Genomic DNA, 20,575 nt, shown 5'->3' with positions numbered 1-20,575 from the left:
TCCGTACTAGTGCATAATCTGCCATAGCTGATCTCGATCGATTGTGTCGTATGCGGATTTGAAATCGATGAACAAATGATGTGGGCACGTTGTATTCGCGGCATTTCTGCAGAACCTGCCGAATCGCGAAACTTTGGTCCGTGCTAGCGCGGGCACCCATGAATCCCGCCTGGTATTGCCCCACGAACTCTCTTGCATATGGTGACAGACGGCGGCATAGAATTTGGGAGAGTACCTTGTAGGCGGCGCTCAGCAGTGTGATCGCGCGGTAGTTGCAGCAATCCAACTTGTCGCCCTTTTTGTAGATTGGGCATACGACACCTTCCATCCACTCCTCCGGTAATATCTCCTCCTCCCAAATCTTGGCAATTACCCAGTGCGGTACGTGCGGACTTTGATAATGTCGGAGAAGAATTTCCCGTCGATTAGAACGAGATCTATTTGGTTTTCTGTGTTGGTCAGGTGATCTCCAGGTGGCTTTGTGGATATCCTTGCGGGGGAAAAAGGTACTTCGAACTACCATATCCCGGGAGGCTGCAAAGTTCACGCATCGTTGGCCGTTGTCGTTCGATACGGCATGCAGGCTGTTTGGCCCGATTGCCGGTCTATACATTGCCTCCCGTCCTACCTGAGCGTTCATGTCGCCGATGACGATTTTGACGTCCCGTTGCGAACAGCCGTCGTACACCTGCTCCAGCTGCGCATAGAACGCTTCTTTCTCGTCGTCGGGTCTCCCTTCGTATGGGCAGTGCACGTTGATGATGCTGTAGTTGAAGAAACGGCCCTTAATCCTCAACTTGTACATCCTCGCCTTACCCAGCACTACAAAGCCGGTTCCCAGCTCGTTGGTGGTGCCACAGCTCTGGTAGAAAGTAGCCGCTCGATGCCCGCTTTTCCATACCTTTTGTCCCGTCCAGCAAAGTTCCTGCAGTGCTACGACTTCGAAGTTGCGTGGTTGAAGTTCGTCATAGATTAACCTATCGCAACCCGGGAAGCCGAGCGATTTGCAGTTCCATGTTCCGAGTTTCCAATCGTAGTCCTTATGTCGTCGCGTAGGTCTGTGCCGATTGTTCCGATCCGTATTTCTTTCTTCGGTATTTGCAACTTTGTTTTTTTTTTTTTTTTTCAGGGCGGCTTGTTGGGCCTGCCCCAACCCCCTGTCTCGCCGGGGGACCATCGTGCACAGCTCTGTTTAGAGTCCCACGCTGGCACTAGGACGGTGATCAGCCGCTCCTAACATGGAGAGCAGACGCCGTTTTGAGCCGCACCTCCATGGTGAATAGACACTCAGGTTTAGTGAAGCATTTCCTCTATCACCGTACTATGGTTACCGCGCCAGTGTTCGCGTCGCACCTCTTCACTTTGCTATTGTCGGACTGGCAACATTGCCCAGGCTACGCCACCCAGCTGTGTCCATGTTTCAGCTGGTAGTCTTTTGTTATCATATGACTCGAGGAGGCGTGAAGTAGGAACTTGTGAGGACCAGGGCTAGGTATTCCGCTCCTTCCAGGTTGTCAACTCACCATTTTGTAGATATTAGATATTAGATATAATTTTGGGCCTACTAAGCACAACCCACCCTTTGCCTCTATTTTTCGAGTGGATTTTTTGATGTATGTGATTTTGATATGGGAGTACACTTTTTGGTAGCGGAATAGGAACATGTAATAAAATTATGAATGATTTTGAACGTAAATAACTCAGCTGCCCCTGGACCAATTTCAATAATTTATCACCAATCGATCAGATATATTTCAACGCAGCTGTTAAATTTAAAACTTTATCATTTTTTAATAAGTCACTACTGAAAATTGCACGACTGTGCAACTGTTACTTTGAAAATTAAAATTATCACCGATTGCCTGCGAAAACCGATTTCTCTAACACAGATTTCAAAGTTGAATTCCATCCGGGCTAACTGAACGGTGTTTATTCAATCACCGCGTGGTGAGTGGTGGTGTTCTCCAGTACACAACGAAAGGCTGCCTGCAAGCAGCTAGCTACCAAGGCTGGCCTCAACCGCTGATCGAATTCAGTTCCAATCACCATGTGTGGTAGTGTCCGGTTGTCGGCATCAGCTCAGCTGCAGCAGCAGTGCCTCTTGCGCGGTGCGTTGAACATAGTTCTCCAGTACACAACGAAAGGCTGCCTGCAAGCAGTGAACATGACCAACTATAGACGGAGGAAGAAGCCGCACCGCTATTGATCGGAATCAGTAGCTCTTCGTGAGTCACTGTGGGCCATCTATGTCAAGCACGTCATACTAAAGAGTATAAATAGAGAGAATCCCGCTCAAATTCCTGTTCCTACACAAAACACAAGCTCCTGCTGCAGTTAAAAAATAAGGTTTATTATATAAGACCACGTAGTCCTACGTCACCATGGCGTACAACCACATTGGGCTGTCCCTTGAATTTTTTTTTCACAAAATGGAATCTTTTCACTGCGGATGACTTCTAAATGTCATTCCGTACGTACCGTAAGATTTGCTAAAGAGAAACAAATTGTTAAGATATTGTTGAAAATATAACACTGCTTCTTGACCCCATGGATTCTAAATTAGGGCTAATGCATTGAAATGTCATTCAAACGCCATTGAATTCACTTCGGCCTATCGGATGAAGATAAAAATTGATTCGGTCGGTACGCTTCTTTTGAAAAATGGGTGTAAACATTCATACCACGCGATCTCTTTGACTTTGTTCGGTAGCTTTTGAACTAAAGTATCGTACCGTACGAATTGACTTGTTAACTCTCAAACAATGGATTTATTTGGTGTTTTCTGCTCGATTGGCCCAAAATGGGCGATTAGGCCGAAGTAGTGCTCTACCCTATCAATGTATATAGCTTATATATAAAGTCCACATGCACATTAGTGCCACGTGGTGAGAGCACCAACTTCTCCAATGATGGATACTTCCTAGACGGTCCCATAGGTACCCTCATTGCGTGAAAAATATTATCAATTTAACTCTATATTTCCCCTGCCACATTGAAATGTAGTGCAACATTTTCCTCCCGCACGCATGCAACATCGTCCGGCTGAATCAATTGATCTCAGCAGGCACATGCACGGGCGCACTCGCGATCGGCACAATGTAAGCCTACTTTGTTCAGCGTATCCCACGCTCGACTAAGTAGCAGCGCACCGAACAAAACACGCGCCAAACACTTTTTTGATGAGCTGTCGGCATCGCGGTGGGAACCTGGGCTGCTCATTCGCACGATCGCGGCCGTCGCGTTGAGATCGAGTTAGCCGTTTGATTTTACTCGAAGTTAACAAGTCCCAAACTGCGCACGCAATTTCGTAGCATCCGGTGTCGATTAGTTACGGGCAGTTAGCTTCCCTGAAAAGGATAATTTGTGTGACATTTTTAATGGCATATGAAATTGAGTTTTTTTGGAGTGATTCAACGAAATGCGTGGTAGATAGTGAAATAAGGGATGAGACTCGATAATACGGATATACAATGCATCAATTGTAGATGTTCCCATGATCAAGATCGAACTGGAAGATAAAGTGTAATTCAAACCCGCGAATCAATTAGCGACTGAATGCTACCAACTTGAAGGAACATGTTTTCATAGTTTTTGGAGTCAACTACCTGCATCATCAACATAGCCTTTAATGACCCCGTGCTAAGTGTGCCAAAAAAAAAAGTGAACGTTATTAATTTTTGCAACCGCACATCGAAAAACGTGAGCATCGCCCGAAGCAAAGCAGAGAAGCAGTGAGCATAGGAGTAACCTATTGGGCCTACATAGAGAAGCCCTAGATGTTCCACACGGCAGGTGCTGAATTATGATCGTCTGTTACATATTCGGGCAGCAATTGATTTTGCGAACAGTTAGATAACCCACGCACGAAAAATTGTGCGAAATAGTCACTCGGACAATGAGAGGTGGATTCGAAATGACCCACAAGACCGACGATACGTTCATGATTGTCAGCATCTGCCTGGCCTCCGGGCTACTCATCTTTGCGTTCGTTTACTTCGTAAGGTAAGCAAGGTGTATGGGAAAAGCGATTAATCGGAGCGATTCGATAAGGCTGCGCCAATTGGCAAACGCACAAACGCACATGAACTTGGTGCCATAATAAGGCAAGCAAGTTGCCATTGCTTGCCATTAAATGTGTCTCAGTTAAGCAGTCGAATTGCTGGTTGGGAATTTGCACACTGGACACTTGTTGTATACGATAAAATAATGTCTCGAATTAAGCGTACATGTGACAACGTTTGCACTCGAAAGGGGAAAAGTCGATCAGCAAGGCAATCGAAGCAGGAAGCCACAACTGCTAATTACCTGCTGGAAACTATCACCGTTGTAATCAATGACCGTATCTTGACATAATAGCGGCGCTTGCGATTTCTGCAATACTGTTTGATTGAGGACCGCTTCGGATGGCAGCGTTTGCATAGAGCCAATTGTCTTAGAGTTACTTGACAATAATTATAGCATTCCGTAAGTAATGGAGCATGTTTTGAATAATTGAATAATTATTATCAGTAGCTGTTATCAAACTTAGCTACAGGAGTTTCGCATTTTGCTTATAAACATACATCCTAGACGTGGCATATAATTAGTAGGATATGATAGTCGAATGTTAGTATGCGTCTGGTTGAAACTAAACGATTGATTCAGTATCTGGTAGTGAAAATAAAAACTTCGAAACGTGTGTTGAGGGCATAATTTTTAGTCAAGCGGAACACATTTTCACATTTCCTGATAAAAGTATACATCTGAGATATAATCCAAATATATAGAAATAACTATATCTAGATGCACTTCCACAGATTATTAATTAAGTTTTGGAGAAAATGATCCTTCGGAGACTCGATCAGTGGGTCGAAACAAATAGTTATTTGTTTCGACCCACTGATCGAGTCTCCGAAGGATCATTTTCTCGAAAATTTAATTAATAATCTGTGGAAGTGCATCTAGAACACTAGGTTTGAGATGATGAAGTAGAAGAAGAAGATCAGCAGGATCATTGCACTAACGATACAGAATTAAATTGTCTTGCTGTGAATGGAAAGGAGCAATTGGCTTCAGTATTCTTGGACATTAAGGACATTAAGGATTCAGTTTCCATTGAAATTTTGTCAGACAATCTGCACAGATGTGGACTTTCTGGAATTTTAAATAATTTCTTGTTGTCATAAAAGCAAATGAACTTTTCCCTTGGACAACTGACAACTTCCAGAATTAGCTACATGGGCCTGCCCCAAGGCTCATGTCTCAGCCCTCTTCTTTATAACTTTTATGTCAAAGATATCGACAACTGTTTGGCAGAACAATGCACGCTAAGACAACTTGCAGATGACGGTGTGGTTTCCGTAAGAAGTCCACATGCCATGGACTTGCAAGGACCATTGCAAAGTTCCTTAGATAACTTGTCTTCTTGAGCTAGGAATCTAGGGATCGAATTCTCACCGCAGAAAACTGAACTGGTAGTGTTTACTCGAAAGCGGTACCCAGCCCAAATGCATCTTAATCTTTTGTTCAGAAACATTACTCAATCATTGTCTTTCAAGTACCTTGGGGTCTGGTTTGATTCAAAGTGCACTTGGAATACCCATATTACGTATTTGAAGCAAAAATGTCAACAGAGGATCAACTTTCTCCGTTCAATTTGCGGCACATGGTGGGGTGCTCATCCGGGAGACCTTATAACGCTTTATAAATCAACAATTCTCTCTGTTCTAGAGTACGGCTCTTTCTGCTTTCTCTCGGCAAGAAAATTTCACCTAATAAAATTGAAACGAATTCAATGTCGTTGTCTGCGTATTGCTATCGGCTCTATGCAATCAACGCATAACATGAATCTCGAGGCTCTGGAAGGAGTAACACCCTTCCAGAACCGTTTCTGAGAGCTCTCTCTCAGAATACTAATCAAATGCGGAGTGACGAATACACTTATAATTGAAAATTTTGAAGAAATTCTTGGGCTGAACACACAATCTCGATTTATGAGAATCTACCACCACTACATATCGTCAGATATGTGTCTTCCTTGTTACACTCCAAACCGTGCTCACTTCACCAATCGCAGTTCCTCAATTGAATATGATCTGACCATGAAACAAGCAACTCATGGGATTCCCGATCAACTTCGACCTATTATTATCCCACGTATTTTTACTGAAAAGTACCAACACGTCAATTGCGTGAAAAGTTATTTTACAGACGGGTCACGTCTCAATGGATCCACTGGCTTCGGTGTCTTCAATGAAAACTCTAGCGCTTTCCGAAAGCCTTAGGAACCTTGTTCCGTTTATGTTGCTGAGCTGGCAGCCATCAACTTCGCATTGGAGATGATTTCCATCATGCCCGCAGACCATTACTTCATCTTCTCGGATGGTCTCAGTTCGATTGAGGCTATTCGGTCGATGAAACAAGGTAGGCACTCATCTTATTTCCTTTCAAAGGTAAGGGAGAAGATTAGTGTCATATATATCATATATGATTACCTTTGTATGGGTCCCCTCACATTGCTCAATCCCAGGCAATGAGAAGGCGGACTCTCTCGCAAAGGTGGGCGCGCAGGAAGGCGAATTTTACGACAGGCAAATTTCACACGATGAATTTTACGATTTAGTGCGTCAGAGTACCCTTTCGAGTTGGCAAACCGAATGGGACAATGGAAATCTTGGACGATGGTTACATTCAATTATTCCTAATGTTTTTTCGAGAGCGTGGTTTACAGGCTTGGACTTAAGTCGTGACTTCATTCACGTGATGAGTAGACTTATGTCCAACCACTACTCGCTAGATGCTCATCTCAATAGAATAAACCTCGTGGACAGCAACATCTGTCGGTGCGGAAACGGTAACGATGACATCGTTCACGCAGTTTGGCAATGTACGGATAATTACGCCGCCAGAGAGCGACTTTTGAATACCCTTGAGGCCCAAGGAAGACAACCCTATGTTCCTATCAGAGACGCGTTGGGAACTCGCGATATCTGCTATATGCAGTCGGTTTATGTGTTTCTTCAAATGTCTAGTATAAGAATTTAATTCATTTGTCTTTTGTCCTTTAATAGTTTTTGTTTGTCTTGTCGCCCCGTCTCAATGAGTCTCATCGTCGCCCACTGGTCACCATAGCCGGTCAAACTCCAGACGAAACTAGAACCGCACTACCATTCACACTGACGACAACACTCTGATGAGACAACGAAACCTTACCCCCAAGCTCCTCCCCTGATCCTATCCTTCGACAATGTACCTCTCTAACCTCGAGTAAGCCGGGAGTATTCGGCCCAACTCCTACTAGACATAGAATTAAGTGAATTTTGTTACAAACAAAGAACAATGAACTATTGGCTCCGTAAAGCTAACGCAATTGAGCCTACCAAATAAACGAACTAGTTTAAAAAAAAATCAGAATGCACTTGAGTTTTCTGTCAGCATGTTTTTGATGATGTATAACAATTTCCTTGAAATACTTATAAAAATATCTGTAAAAACATAATCAAAATTACTTTTAGAATTTACAATGAATTTTCAAAGCTCAAAACTCAAAATTTTCCATGAACTTTTGTTTTTTAATTCAGTTTGAATTATCAATTAAATTCGTCTCTCACACCAAATTTAAATGGCTGAGAATCAGAAATGTTTTGCTGGTTTTAGACTTGATGAAAGATTAGCAAACTATCCAGCATAATGATACTGCTGAATTGTCCAGCAATTCCATCTTCTGTCAAAATGGCAACACTGAAAATCAGCAAAAAATTCAACAATCAGCAGTAACAACGTTACCAGGTATACTGAGTTATATTATTTTCGAACTTGATATCGTTGTACAGATATAGTTTCACAGAATAACGATTTTTTAGAATAATCAAAATACGCCTTTTTAATAGGAACCAAGCGATCGATTCATCTGGTGGTGAATATGAAAACGTCAAAAAGAGTGTTGTGAGCAGAAATATTTGCCGTGAGACTTGCACCTAAGCTATTCACACACAAGAAATCCGCAACATCATAACCACTAAGTCACTATTGTAATTTTGCATTTTTTCTCAACAAAAATATTCCTGAACACTTGCAAAAATGATACAGAATTAAATTTGTCAACTATAGATCAAGTTTTGCACTTTCAATATCTCAGTCTATCAGTTCCTTTTACAGAGAAGGAGTTTACTCCAAGTGAGATTAAAAACGTTCTAGCATTTTTAGATGGAGTGTTCAATAGCTTTTGTCTGCCAAAGAACTGCTCATGTTTGAACTATCAAACCCCAAAAAGTGCTATAACTTTACAAGGAATGCACATAGCACATACTGTCTTGAGCAAAAACATGTAGTTTTAGTTTGTTCATATTTGTCTAGAACATTGCTTTCCAAAGGATACTCAACTCTGCACACCTTAATTCGTGCCGAGTGATTGAGCTGTGCCGAAAGCTATGCCAAGCGCTGTGCCGAGCGTGCCTGTCAAGCTCAATCAAAGTGTGCCTACACCCAACCGAGGGATGTAAGATTCGCTTACAATTATGTGGGATTCATCATCAGAGGATGTTAGTGGAGACCGCATGAACCGAGGATGCGATAAACATAGCTGCGGTCCAATGCAAGAAAATTGGAGACCGAAAAATCTAGAGTGTATTAGGGAGGTAAATTAGTTATGTCGAAAAAATAGGAATCCGATTGCCGACTGAACTCGAACCAAGAACGCTTCGATTATCAGACCTGTGCTTTCTCCACTGCTCTCTCCATGCTCCTGAATATGGATAGCCTAAAAGCAAACATGAAGCGCTCATTTTCTCGCATACTCGGCTTCGTATGCTTTTTCTGCTGGAGAGATTCGAGGCAAGTGTGTGCGTCGTTCTACAATGTTCTACAATGTGCGTCGTTCTACAATCTTACTGGTATTGTCGAAATATCCACGCTAACACGAAATAAAAAAAGACAAAAAACCATTACATCGCTTGCATGGTCAATTCCTAACATTCGTTGCGATGTTCATGAACAGAGGATGATAGGAAACGGAACTAACATTTATTGTAATAGATTTTTGGTTTGCGTGTATCAAAGTGTCAATATTTCATGAGTTTGGCAACCCTAAAAGCTATGACTTTTGTGATTGTGTTTACATTCTCAATATCTCTGATCATGGCAAACATTCACCTTCATTCTCATAAGAGCGTTAGCGGGTCGGAAGGTGGAAGAGGAGCTGGAGGAATTCAACCCGTCCACAAGATTCTGGCTCGACGTCCCTTTGAACTGTTGATTTCGTGCAGGTGTACAGAAACAAATGAGAAATCCGATCGATGAATTTCTGCATATCAATTTCTCCCCGAATAAAGTAAACCCAGAACCTGAACGGGCGAGAGTTCAATTCCACCCTAAGAGCAACATCGTCGAACCAGTTTTAAATCATCTGAACGACTCAGAAGTGCGTCTCAACAAAGATATCACCCAAACCTATCGTATCGCTGATTATGATGCCTTAGCTACACCAAGCTACATAAATTTCATTACTACTGTTATTAATATACGATCTTCAGGAATTACATTAGATCGATTACCTTTATTTGTATGATCTGTTGTTATTACAGCTGTATTATTACTTTTATCATTACCTGTTTTAGCCGGAGCTATTACAATATTATTAACAGATCGAAATTTAAATACTTAATTTTTTCATCCAATTGGAGGAGAAGACTCTATTTTATATCAACATTTATTTTGATATTTTGGACATCCAGAAGTTTATATTTTAATTTTACCCGGTTGTGGCTCCTACCGCAATGTATCATCTATGGAAATTATCAAACATCGTCGTGTTTCTAAAACAGGATTTTCGGCCACCGCAGACTTCAGCGGAAGCGCCTGTACGTCTGTAGGAGAACTAGAGCAGTTTCTGCTCAATTCTCTCATCTCCACACACATGATAATCGAGGGCAATTCGTGATTCAAGAGCTTATATATTTGGGATTATTACGTATTGACATCCCCCAGCTGAAGTCCATATTTAAAAAAAAAAACTGATTGTTGGAGATAATATCCCAAAAAAAGTGCAGGGCCATCCCAGAAGATCCTCGGCAAGACCGGGATTCGAATCTGGCCGTTTTCCCTATGATAAGCTTTCGTTCTTCGTTATTGTTCATTCTCCATAACAAAATTGTTAATGTAGCTCAGCTCTCGCAGAAGATCCTGCTCTGATCCTTCGTACGCATACGCATTCCCCCTTGTACGCTTCGAAATTGAATACCCACGACAATACAAACTGTTTAGTTCAAAAATAAGAAGCCTCCAGCATGTTGGCGTGAATGTGAGCAGCGTTGGAAAAGTTCACGAGTCATAATGAGTTTTGGTGAAGTTTTACAATACTCAATACTACAATCTCGCCAAAAGTTCTAAACGTGTAGATGCTCAATGCAAACCGTTCCAAACTTAAATCCGATCTCCGCAGATGCATGGTATTCTCCTTTTCATATGAATAACAGCATAGTGTAGGTGTTCCACCATCCCCGTAATATAGTTGGGTTTCATTTGCTCGATATAGATGAAATAGTTTGTGTGGCCTTCCAAACCTACCATCAATGGCAACCATCGGGCATTTTCAATCGAAAACGAATCGTTTGTCCAGAACGATACCAAATTCTCTCACCAGCTTAATGTTTGAGTAAACAAAGTATTGAACAGAGTAGTAAACCTTAGCAACGATTGGCAAAATGCCAACACTCAACAGTGATGCCATTTTTCCTTTATATTATTGGAGTCCTACTTTTCAAAGTGTGCCTTAACGTGCCGAACAGTGTCCCATGCTGTGTATCGGCACAAAGTGCAGAGTTGATTTCCCCTTTTTGCTTGCATGAGAAATTCTTAAATAAAAATTTAATAATTAAAAACTAAAATTAAAGGGGTAATCATAGAAAACGGTCCAAATCTCCAAAACTATTAGACATAGAACATTGGTATGTTCAAGAAAGTTTCATAATTTGAGTAGTTCTACAGCTTTGTCGGAAAAAGTATCCTTTTGTCTCTTTAGGGGAAAAAGTCCATGATAATTTTTTGCAATTGTAGAATCGTGAACAATCTTATGTGAAAATTTTCTCTGATGTCACTTTTTTGATTAAGTCAATAGTTTATACACAATTCTTTTAAGGTAAGCTAATGCTGTGTTCCATTTGGTGAATTTTCACTTAAACTTGACAGATGGAGAATTATCAATTAAACCTGCTATTGTACGAGACTTATTTCTGACAGATCAAAAATCAATTTTGATAAACACCTACTCGCAAATCGGACGATCAACAACATAGGGATTTTACAACATTATAATTTATTTTCGAAGTGTCAAATTTAAGTGAAAATTCATCAAATGGGACACAGTCTACACGGTTAGAAAAAAGAACCCAAAATTAAGTTCTTTTCACTCATCTCGGCACTATAGTGCAGGAACCCAAAAGTAGATAAAGCAGGTCAAAGTAATTTTCATTTACTTGTGTGCAGTTCGTATGGAATTTTCCACTGGCTTTTTTAACCAAAAGTAAGTTAGTTGTACCCAACAGTAGGTAATATGATTATACTCAACGTTGGGTTCCCACACTTTCCTACCCCTGTTGGGTGGTTTTGCTCCTCAGTTTTTGACAACATAAGTAGGAGAAAAGGAGACAAACTACCCAATAAACAATTGCCTATTGACGAAACGACTTCTTGACGATTTTATTCCACTTCATGCTTAATAATACTTGTACTATTTTAAATAATAACTTCTGTTCAGTCTTTGTTCGCACAAATCTGGAGAATTTATTCAACCACGACATCGAAATATTTGGTGTTGAATAAGGTTGAATAAATCATTTACAAAGCATGCAATTAAAACATGGACGCATAGTGGTATAAGAGCCAATTTTCTGACTGTATTCACCTTTATTCAGCAATATTGTTAAGCAATGCAATGGAATCTAGTAATGGAGCTAGAAAACAATTATTAGACGTATAATAAAGCATGTTATTAAATCAATTGAAAACAGCCGAATTAAAGCGTCAATGTATGTGCAAATTACACTGATTCAGTTTGTTATTAGATCAAACTTTTGGTGTTGAATCAGGAAGACAGTCATCGTTTGTATAGATTTTAATAATTATATTAATCAAATCAGAGCAATGAGCGGAATAAAGGTGCACCATCAATGAGGTTTTCTGAGCACATAATTTGACAACCCGTTTTTATTAAGCATTGTACACTGTTATCAAATATTTTTTCAATCTATGTGCTTATTTGTGACTCTGAATTGTTTTTTGGGCAGTGTTGTGGAATAATGAATCTAATACGTCGTTTATAAAGCATTAACAAAGCATTCAACTAAAACATGGACGCATAGTGGTAAAAGAGCTATTTTGCTGACTGTATTCACCTTTATACAGCAATATTGTAAAGCAATGCAATGAAATCTAACAATGGAGCTAGAAAAAACGTCTAATAAAGCATTTTATTAAAGCAATTTAAAACAGTCAAATTAAAGCGACAATGTATGTGCAAATTACACTGATTCAGGTTCTGAATCAGGAAGACAGTCAACGATTATAAAGCTTTTAATAAGTAAATTAATCATATCAGAGCAAACAGCGGAATAAAAGCGCATCTATTGATCTCAATGAGCTTTTTTCAGCACATAATTCAACATCCTGTTTTATTCAGCATTGTAAACTGTTATACAGCATTTATTCAATGTGTATGCTTATTTGTGACTGTGAATTGTTTGTTGAGTAGTCAAAAGTAGGTAAAAAAAAGTGAACTGGCCGTTGGGTACTTTTTTCTTACCGTGTAAGAATGTATAGAATCACAGTAGGGGAATTTTTTTTTTAAATCATGTCTTCACCGGAGCAAGCACGTAGCAATTCGATCCTGCATGCTCCAAACAAAAATACCGTTCTATCCGGCAGTTTTCCATCAAATTCTTGGGCAGAAGTTTTACACCTCACTTGACCGGAAGAGTGCCCCGGATGAAAGTAAAAAAAAATCGAAAATCCCCAAAAAGTGCCTTGTCTGGCAAGCAATCTGCAGTTGTGGGCTGAAAAGCGAAACTTTCGTTACTTCTGGGATCAGCAAATTTTCCAGGAGGAGTGCCTACGGAAGAGACTACTGCCTTTTCTGGAGCAGCATAAGGTGGATTGCATATTCTGGCCGGACTTGGCAAGCAGTGGTTCCCAAGGAGATGAATCCGGCCAACGCTCCGGAACTAAGGCCAATTGAGGAATACTGGTCAGTTGTGAAGCACATACTAAAGAAAAAGGGTAGAACTGCAATTGACCTGTAGGATTTCAAGCAGAAATTGAATTTGGCAGCCAAACAAGTGGGAACAAGCCTCGTGCAAAAGATGATAGGCCGTGCACGAAGAGTAGTTCGAGCCAGAGCTGGAAAATATCACCGCCGTCATGTGACGATGAGAAAACAGGTCCTCTCACTATCACGAGACGAAACTACCAATTTTCAATGATCAAGCACTCATGAGAATGATTCTTATGCGGTTTTGACATCAAAATTTCTAACTGATTTGGATGAATTAAAGCAAACAACCGTATGTAATCGGTGGAGTGAATATATAATTAAGATTTCCACGGTACAAGTAACTTTAATAGCATTAAATAAACTAGTAATTACGATGATTACAACACTGTTACTTTCTGTCATGGCAAAAAAAATCGATGATATTTTGAAGTAAGTCTGTGTTGCGATAGTTTGGAAACAAAACACTGAAATTCTACTAGCTGTTACTTACAGCTTCAAAGCTGCAATTTTATTTAGGTTTTAATTTTAACGATATATAGGTATCAAATGTACTTACATTTTAGTATTAGAATAACGAATTTAGATTCCAATTATCCTATTTTCAACTTTAGATTTAGGTAGTGGTGAATCTAGGTTAGGAAACTAATTAGATTAAATTCTGAATGTAATAATTTAAATGACTTATGGATCTATAATATTTAGATTTTACTAATCCAGACCACTATTCTAGTAGTTATTAAAGGCAATTAGGTTTATATCAATATTAAATAATTCCACAAGCTGATGAATTTCACTTTGTGTTAACGTGGTTCTTAGAAAAACACTTCTGATTACTGTTTTCGATTTCAACGGTTGTCATTCCTGATACGATATGTCATTCGACCAAGTCGAGGGAGCGCCCGGTCGCACAATCGCCCGGTGACGACCCAGTGGTTGTCGCAACAGTCTCTATCATCGTTTTCTCATCCAATGATAGTGACAGAAGTATCTCTGTATCGTGAGATCTTTAATTGAAAAAGACATTTGCCAGCCCTTATTAGAGATGAACTAGCCTAAGGCTAAAAATCTCTTTAATAAAGAAAAAAAAAAAAAAAAAAAATTGCCAGCCCTGGTTCGAGCAATGGCTTATGGTAAGAAGGAAGACTGAAACAATGGTCTTACAATAATCATAATACCTACTTATGTATATAGCAAGCCGAGAGAAACGCTGTTGAAAAATTTTCTAGGACAGCCTAGTTTTGGTATTTTTCGCGATATTTTTTTAACAAAACTTGTAACAATGTAAAACTCGGGTGGTTTACAATCGATTCTAATGGATTACTAATTTCTGCCAAAAATACATATGGGACTGTAATGCTTTTAAGGGTGGTATATCCATAGAGGTAACTCTAAGACCAGAAGGTCCCAAAGAAACGAGCTCAACTTTTTGGCTCAGCTCTGGTACTATCTTCGGTCCCAAGCTAATCGATTCATCCCTCGAAACACAGGGAAACCCCTCATTTTATCTGTCAAACTTTCATAGCTAATCAAAACAAACATTGTGTAGTACTAGAATTTCGACTAGAATGGGGTGTGTTAATCGTTTGCTTGGGACCAATAGGCTAGTCAAGTAGTGAGCCAATTTGAAATCATTAGTTTCGTATTGATTGTTGGTATATCTGTTACATCCCAAGTAGTAGTATTAATCGAGATTTTAAAGCATGCTACACGTCTAAATCGTGGTCTTCAGAACCCTCATAAAACCAAAATTGTAACTTGGGATTGAACTATGAAAAGTAATACGCATTACCGAAAACACTTTCGTGTCCAAATTGTGTCATGCTAAACCTTTAGTAACATTTAGCAAAATTGTTCGTTATTCATTACTATGAAAAATCAATGAGTAGCCAACTCTAAATTTACCACGCACTAATAATTTAATTCTATTTTTGCGAACCACTACCTGGGGCAAGCAATCTTCCATGGGATTGTCAAATAGAAATCGTAAATGATAAATGCAAAACAAGCGACCGAATTTTAGAAGCAAATAAGTTTCAATTGGGTATGATAAGATAAGACCACGTGAAACAATTCCACTCGCAAGTTTATCTCGAGAATAACTTCGAGGTGCTAGTAGCGCGTGTACACAGCCTGAAGAGTGCGAACCATTTTAGGTCTAAATTTAAACAGTATTGATTCAGTTGCCCCAATGCTACAAGCTCCAATTTTTTTTTTCGTTAAACCGACATTGAAAGAAGAAAAGAAGTGTTAAGTCAGTTTGATAATACTTATATCCTCGATAACAAAAAAAAGATACATAAACAATGTAAGTTGATAGCACGTACGGGAATATAATGTGCACAAATTGAAGCCATTAATTGCAATGCAGACGACAGTTGCACGGTCAAGAAAGCTCCAAGGTTGCCGGTGGCCATTTAATTGATCGGTTGATCGACGACGCGATTCGCACTGACTGAATTGCAAATTGGTGTCTCCCTTTGGCGATGTCCACCGCAGAATTGGTTTGATTGTCGCTTGGGCTGGGATTCTAGCAATAATGGACTCAACTTCCTCCAAATCGGTCTTAATTATTCGCGCAGAAGCAATTGACAGTTGGTTCTTCCCTTCCTAATATGCTGATGTTTGAATAAATCAAAGCAGCCGGATGGAAATTCGCGAAAACAAATCACGAGATAATGGATTCCAGCAACTTTATACGTATGGATGTAGCGATAGGGCTCTAGGTAATGCGTCGCGGTCGACGAGCTGCAGAGCAAAACAAAACAATTTCGATCGAAAGCGTAAAATTATCTCCTCTTTATGTGTTGCAGTACCGCGATATCTCGGACGTTCAGCTGAACAATCTGCTCGTCCTATGGGGGGCGAATCATTTGATCGCGTGCTTCGGGAAAATTCTAGAGCTGTGCTTGTGCGCCCCCATTGGGAGCAAACCAGTGGCAACGAGGTAGATGTGTGAATTGTCCGTGAAAATGTAAAAACATATGGCGAAGCAGATCAGTTGATTGAATACAGCTTTGAAAGCTTATCGATACTGCAATCGGCGGAATCAAGTGTAATGTTTTCGGCGGTTTGTCTGTTCAATTGATAAGTCATGCTCTTTATCGTTTACAATAATGAAACTTGTCAGTTGGTTTTCCTTTAGCATATTAAAACATAGGGGAAATGGCTCTAATGTGGGCCTATGGATCTAAGACGGTAATGAAAATCGCTATTGAAAATTCAGTCGATTACTGAATTTATGTATGGGCCCAAATTAGGGGCATTTAGGCCGACATTACATCCATTCCCACTATATCGGTTCTAGTCTAATTGCGTTTAAACTATCAATCCAATAGGAATCGATTATCATTGGCCTACCCGTAAAATAAAGAACCATAAGGTATTGTAACTATACAATAGAGTTTATTGGATTTACAATAAATCGTATTCTACACAACGATAAAATAACAATAGAATGTATTGTTTCCACAATAGAATCTATGGTAAATGGGGAAATATACAATAGAACAAGGGGGTTGTTATGTATCTTAACCATACGAAAAATCACTTTTTCCCGAACAAACTTGAGCCATTCAACATTAATTGTATTGTTGTTCTATTGTTGAAGACCCTTACTGTATGGGTCCTTTTGTACATCTATTGTAATAACAATATGTTAAAATCTCTTGTACAATATACGCACAATAAGATCGAATGTTGGCAGTAGATTTGGTTGTCATTGTATTTTATTTTATGGTAATTGTTTGGTTATTTTTTCCGGGTACTGCACGGGAAAGAGATAGCTATATATGTATCGTGGAGAGAGATAGACTTGCGGGTTGAGCTGTGCACTTGAGTATGGTGAGTGTAGTTTGTAAGAATCAGAATGTGGGCTAGCAATTCTATACGAAATATGAGACGTTGCACTTCTTGGCTTGTTTAATATGGTATGGAGAGAGTGTTGTAAGGCTGGAAATACTTTTTTTTTAACTTGTTCGTTTATTTACTAGGCTCAGTCGTGTGGGACACTTTGAGGAGCCAAAAATTAGTAATGTGTGAATTTACATTTTAAACAGCAGTAGTTCTAGGTTAGTATTGGGTACCAATTACTCGTGGCGGGCTTGAGGTTAATGGGTAACAATTTCGATTCGAAGGAGCTAGGCCTTCAGATACTACTCTCAGACGGCGAAATCCTGGCTGGGCAGGAGCAAGTAGCACAAAAACAGGAGGATAATAATCCTGGGACACAATGGCTGTAAATTGTTTGGAAAGGAGGGGATGGTCACATCAAACTCTAACATCAGACAAACAAAGGATTTCGTAGATCGCCTGCAGGTAGGGAAGATCATGGGTTCCCAATACATCTCTTACTTCACGGAAGGGTTGTCTACCTCGGGCCACATTTGGAATAATGGAATGTAACCACCGCCTAAGAGAATTACTTGTCCAATCGTTGTGCCAACTTAAAAGAGAGCTCTGGCATACTAATGGGAAAAATTCATCATGTGAAATTCTTCTATCATAAATCTCACCTCGCTGTGCGCCCATTTTTGCCTGGGATTGAGCAATGTGATCGGACCCATCATATATGATCATATATGATGATGGTTATCATATATGATCTTTCGACCAGCAAACTCATCTGCTCCCTTACCTTTGAAAGGAAATAAGATAAGTGCCTACTTTGTTTCATCGACCGAATAGCCTCAATCGAACTGAGACTATCCGAGAAGATGAAGTAATGGTCTATGGGCATATCGGAAATCATCCCCAATGCGAAGTTGATTGCTGCAAGCTCAGCAACATAAACGGAACAAGGTTCCTGAAGTTTCCAAAAGGCGGTTGAGTATTCATTGAAGACACCGAAGCCAGTGGATCCATCAATACGTGATCCATCAGTGAAAAATCTTCTATTGCAATTGACTTGTTGGTAGGGTAACTGATGATAGTTGGACCTATTTAGGCCAGTTTCACACGACGTCAAAATTCATGTCGTATTTTTTATGAATGCGTGCTTAGGGGAAAGATCTACCTTTCTTGTTTCTAATAATAACATAAAAAGTAAATATTATGAACAAATGATTTTATAAAACGTTTTTATTCAGCAAATAATTAAGATGTTGGTTGGACCTAAAAAATGATGATGGTTGGACCTATTTTTGCAAATGCTAGTTTAGCCCATATTTGTTCAAAAACTTTGTTTAAGGTATGAACAGTTTTTATGAATTTGTTATTTAAAAAAAATCAATAAATTTGAGTCTCACTGCGTTTTTAAAAAAGTTCACTTTCCTCGCTAATAGCTAAATTCATCATGGCTCATTTTCTCGGAAATCACTGACTTCATTTGGAAAAAAAAATTAACGTCAAACTATAGGTATTCTGGTCACATTAAAAGGTATCAAATATTTTTGGGATCGGTCAACTGGTTCCGGAGATATAGCCGGAACAAGTTCCAAGGCTAATGGACCAGGGACCTAAATTTGACATTACTTCCAAATTCGATAACAAGATCAATAACATTATTGAGTGGACCACATTGACCACTACCGGGCATGTTATGGGTGTCCCCGGGAAATTCAGGGGCCAGAACTTACAGAAATATGAAGGGTCAGATCACACCACAGATGAACTAATTCCGGTTTTATAGTTTTTTTCCTCGGATTTTTTTTTTTCGGAAATAAGTTTCAGTTAGCAATTTTTAGTTTGTTAACATTTTATTTCAAGTTAAATTACGCTTAGAAGGTGTTTGAGAAAAGCTTAATGTAAATTAATTTTAACTGATTCCTTCGGCGCTTTCGTGGTGGTTCGGCAAATCAGTGGTTCAGGAGGGATAAATCGCTTGCTCTGCATGCGATTCAAGATTCTTCATTTGGTTTCGTGTGGATTTTAGGGCTTCGGTTTCAGCAAGCAATTTTTCTTTGATTTCGCTCAACTTTTTGTTCCGTTCTAGCTAAGCATTTTCATCCTTCTTACGATCCTCTGCAATTTTCAGTTCTTCTAATTCGAGGTTTGCGATTTCAGATATAATTTCCAAATCGGAGGATACTTTCAGACCTTTTCAAGGGCGATGTTGCTTATGAACAGCTATTGTTGTTGGTATCTTCAGAATGTGCCAGTGCCTCAGGAGTACGTTTTGAGATTGTTGGATGCCGGTCCATAAAGCTATGCCAGAAAATACATTTTATATTAAAGGAACAATTTAATGCGATTTGAATCTTACCTCAGACTTGAAAATACAAAATAAGATAATGGAATAACACTACAAGAAAAGAATGAATTGCATATTGTGGCATACAATTTTTGAAGATTTTTAATGCTTACCCTTTCAGCCAACCTGACGATGGAATCCCTCCTTTAAATTTACGCCAAACTAGGGGTGCAAGGTCCTTGGCAGTTTCAAAGATCTCTTTGGTCGTCTTGGAACTGCCAAAAACAGCGCACATACAAACCCAATCCCCTAGCTGGTTCTCCAAATCAATACTCAACACTAATTCTTTTCCATATTTCTTGCCGTGGCTTCCCTTAATTTTTGCCTGAAGTGTCGTTTTCGGAATATTGTAGCTTTTCTGTGCCTGATACGCGGTAAGCGATTTATTTCTCACTAAAATAACAGCCTCTTGAAGATTTTTTGCCGTATAACTCTTTTCTTTTTTCAATCGAAGAAACTGAACAGTCGGCCAACACGAAATCGAATTTCAAATCAGCTGCGCATGAAGGATGTAAACAAACCGAAGCGCACCTAGCGGCCGTCTTAAGATACACATTGGTCCAACCATCATCATGCGTAGGTGGTCCAACCATGATCATATTTATCCATTCGAATTTCGTCAATTGTTCAAACATTTTAGTAAAACCAATGGATAAATGGCGTACTAACGTGTTGTTAACATCTTAAAGCAGTATTATACTGCATTAAAATTAAAAAAAAATGTAAAAAATATGACTTTTCTGTATGTAAGGCTACTGAGCTAATGCGTGGAAAGTGAACTGGTTTGAAAACGCATTGAAACACAATTGCTTTGATTTTTTTTTTTTTATAAAACATGCATGTAACTGGAAGAAAAAGAGTTTTTATGATTATAAAGCAATCTTTGAAAAAAAAAAATAGCGAATATTGACTAAATTTGCAGTTGAAAAAATAGGTCCAACCATCATCAGTTTTTGGATAGGTCCGACCAGAATCAATTACCCTACTTTTCAGCAAAAATACGGGGAATTGAGATAGGTCGAAGTTGATCTGGAACTCCTTGAATAGCCTGTTTCATGGAGAGATCATAGTCAATGGGGGAACTGTAGTTAGTAAAGCGTACACGAGGGGGGTTATAGAACGGAAGGCAAATATCCGATGACATA

General features: G+C 39.5%; 1 protein-coding gene across 2 annotated transcripts in view; it reads left to right on the top strand.

Moving 5' to 3' along the window:
• The first annotated feature begins 3,261 nt into the window (after nt 1-3,261).
• Nucleotides 3,262-20,575, top strand: part of LOC135708168 (retinol dehydrogenase 11-like) — a 30,765-nt gene continuing 13,451 nt past the window's right edge. The window contains exon 1 of one of the 2 annotated variants that reach the window (XM_065230167.1): nt 3,262-4,002. In XM_065230167.1, the coding sequence (XP_065086239.1) occupies nt 3,896-4,002 (107 nt within the window). In that variant the 5' untranslated portion in view covers nt 3,262-3,895. Of the gene's footprint in view, nt 4,003-15,498; nt 15,549-20,575 lie in introns of those variants that run through there. The other variant, XM_065230168.1, reaches the window with a different exon arrangement.

Source organism: Ochlerotatus camptorhynchus, unplaced genomic scaffold (assembly GCF_037179485.1).
Source record: "Ochlerotatus camptorhynchus isolate MF236.1 unplaced genomic scaffold, CSIRO-AGI_Acam_v1.1 ptg000328l, whole genome shotgun sequence".
Classification (NCBI taxonomy): Eukaryota; Metazoa; Arthropoda; class Insecta; order Diptera; family Culicidae; genus Ochlerotatus; species Ochlerotatus camptorhynchus.
The sequence above is the reverse complement of the archived record's forward strand: the minus strand, read 5'-3'. Positions and strand labels throughout refer to the sequence as shown.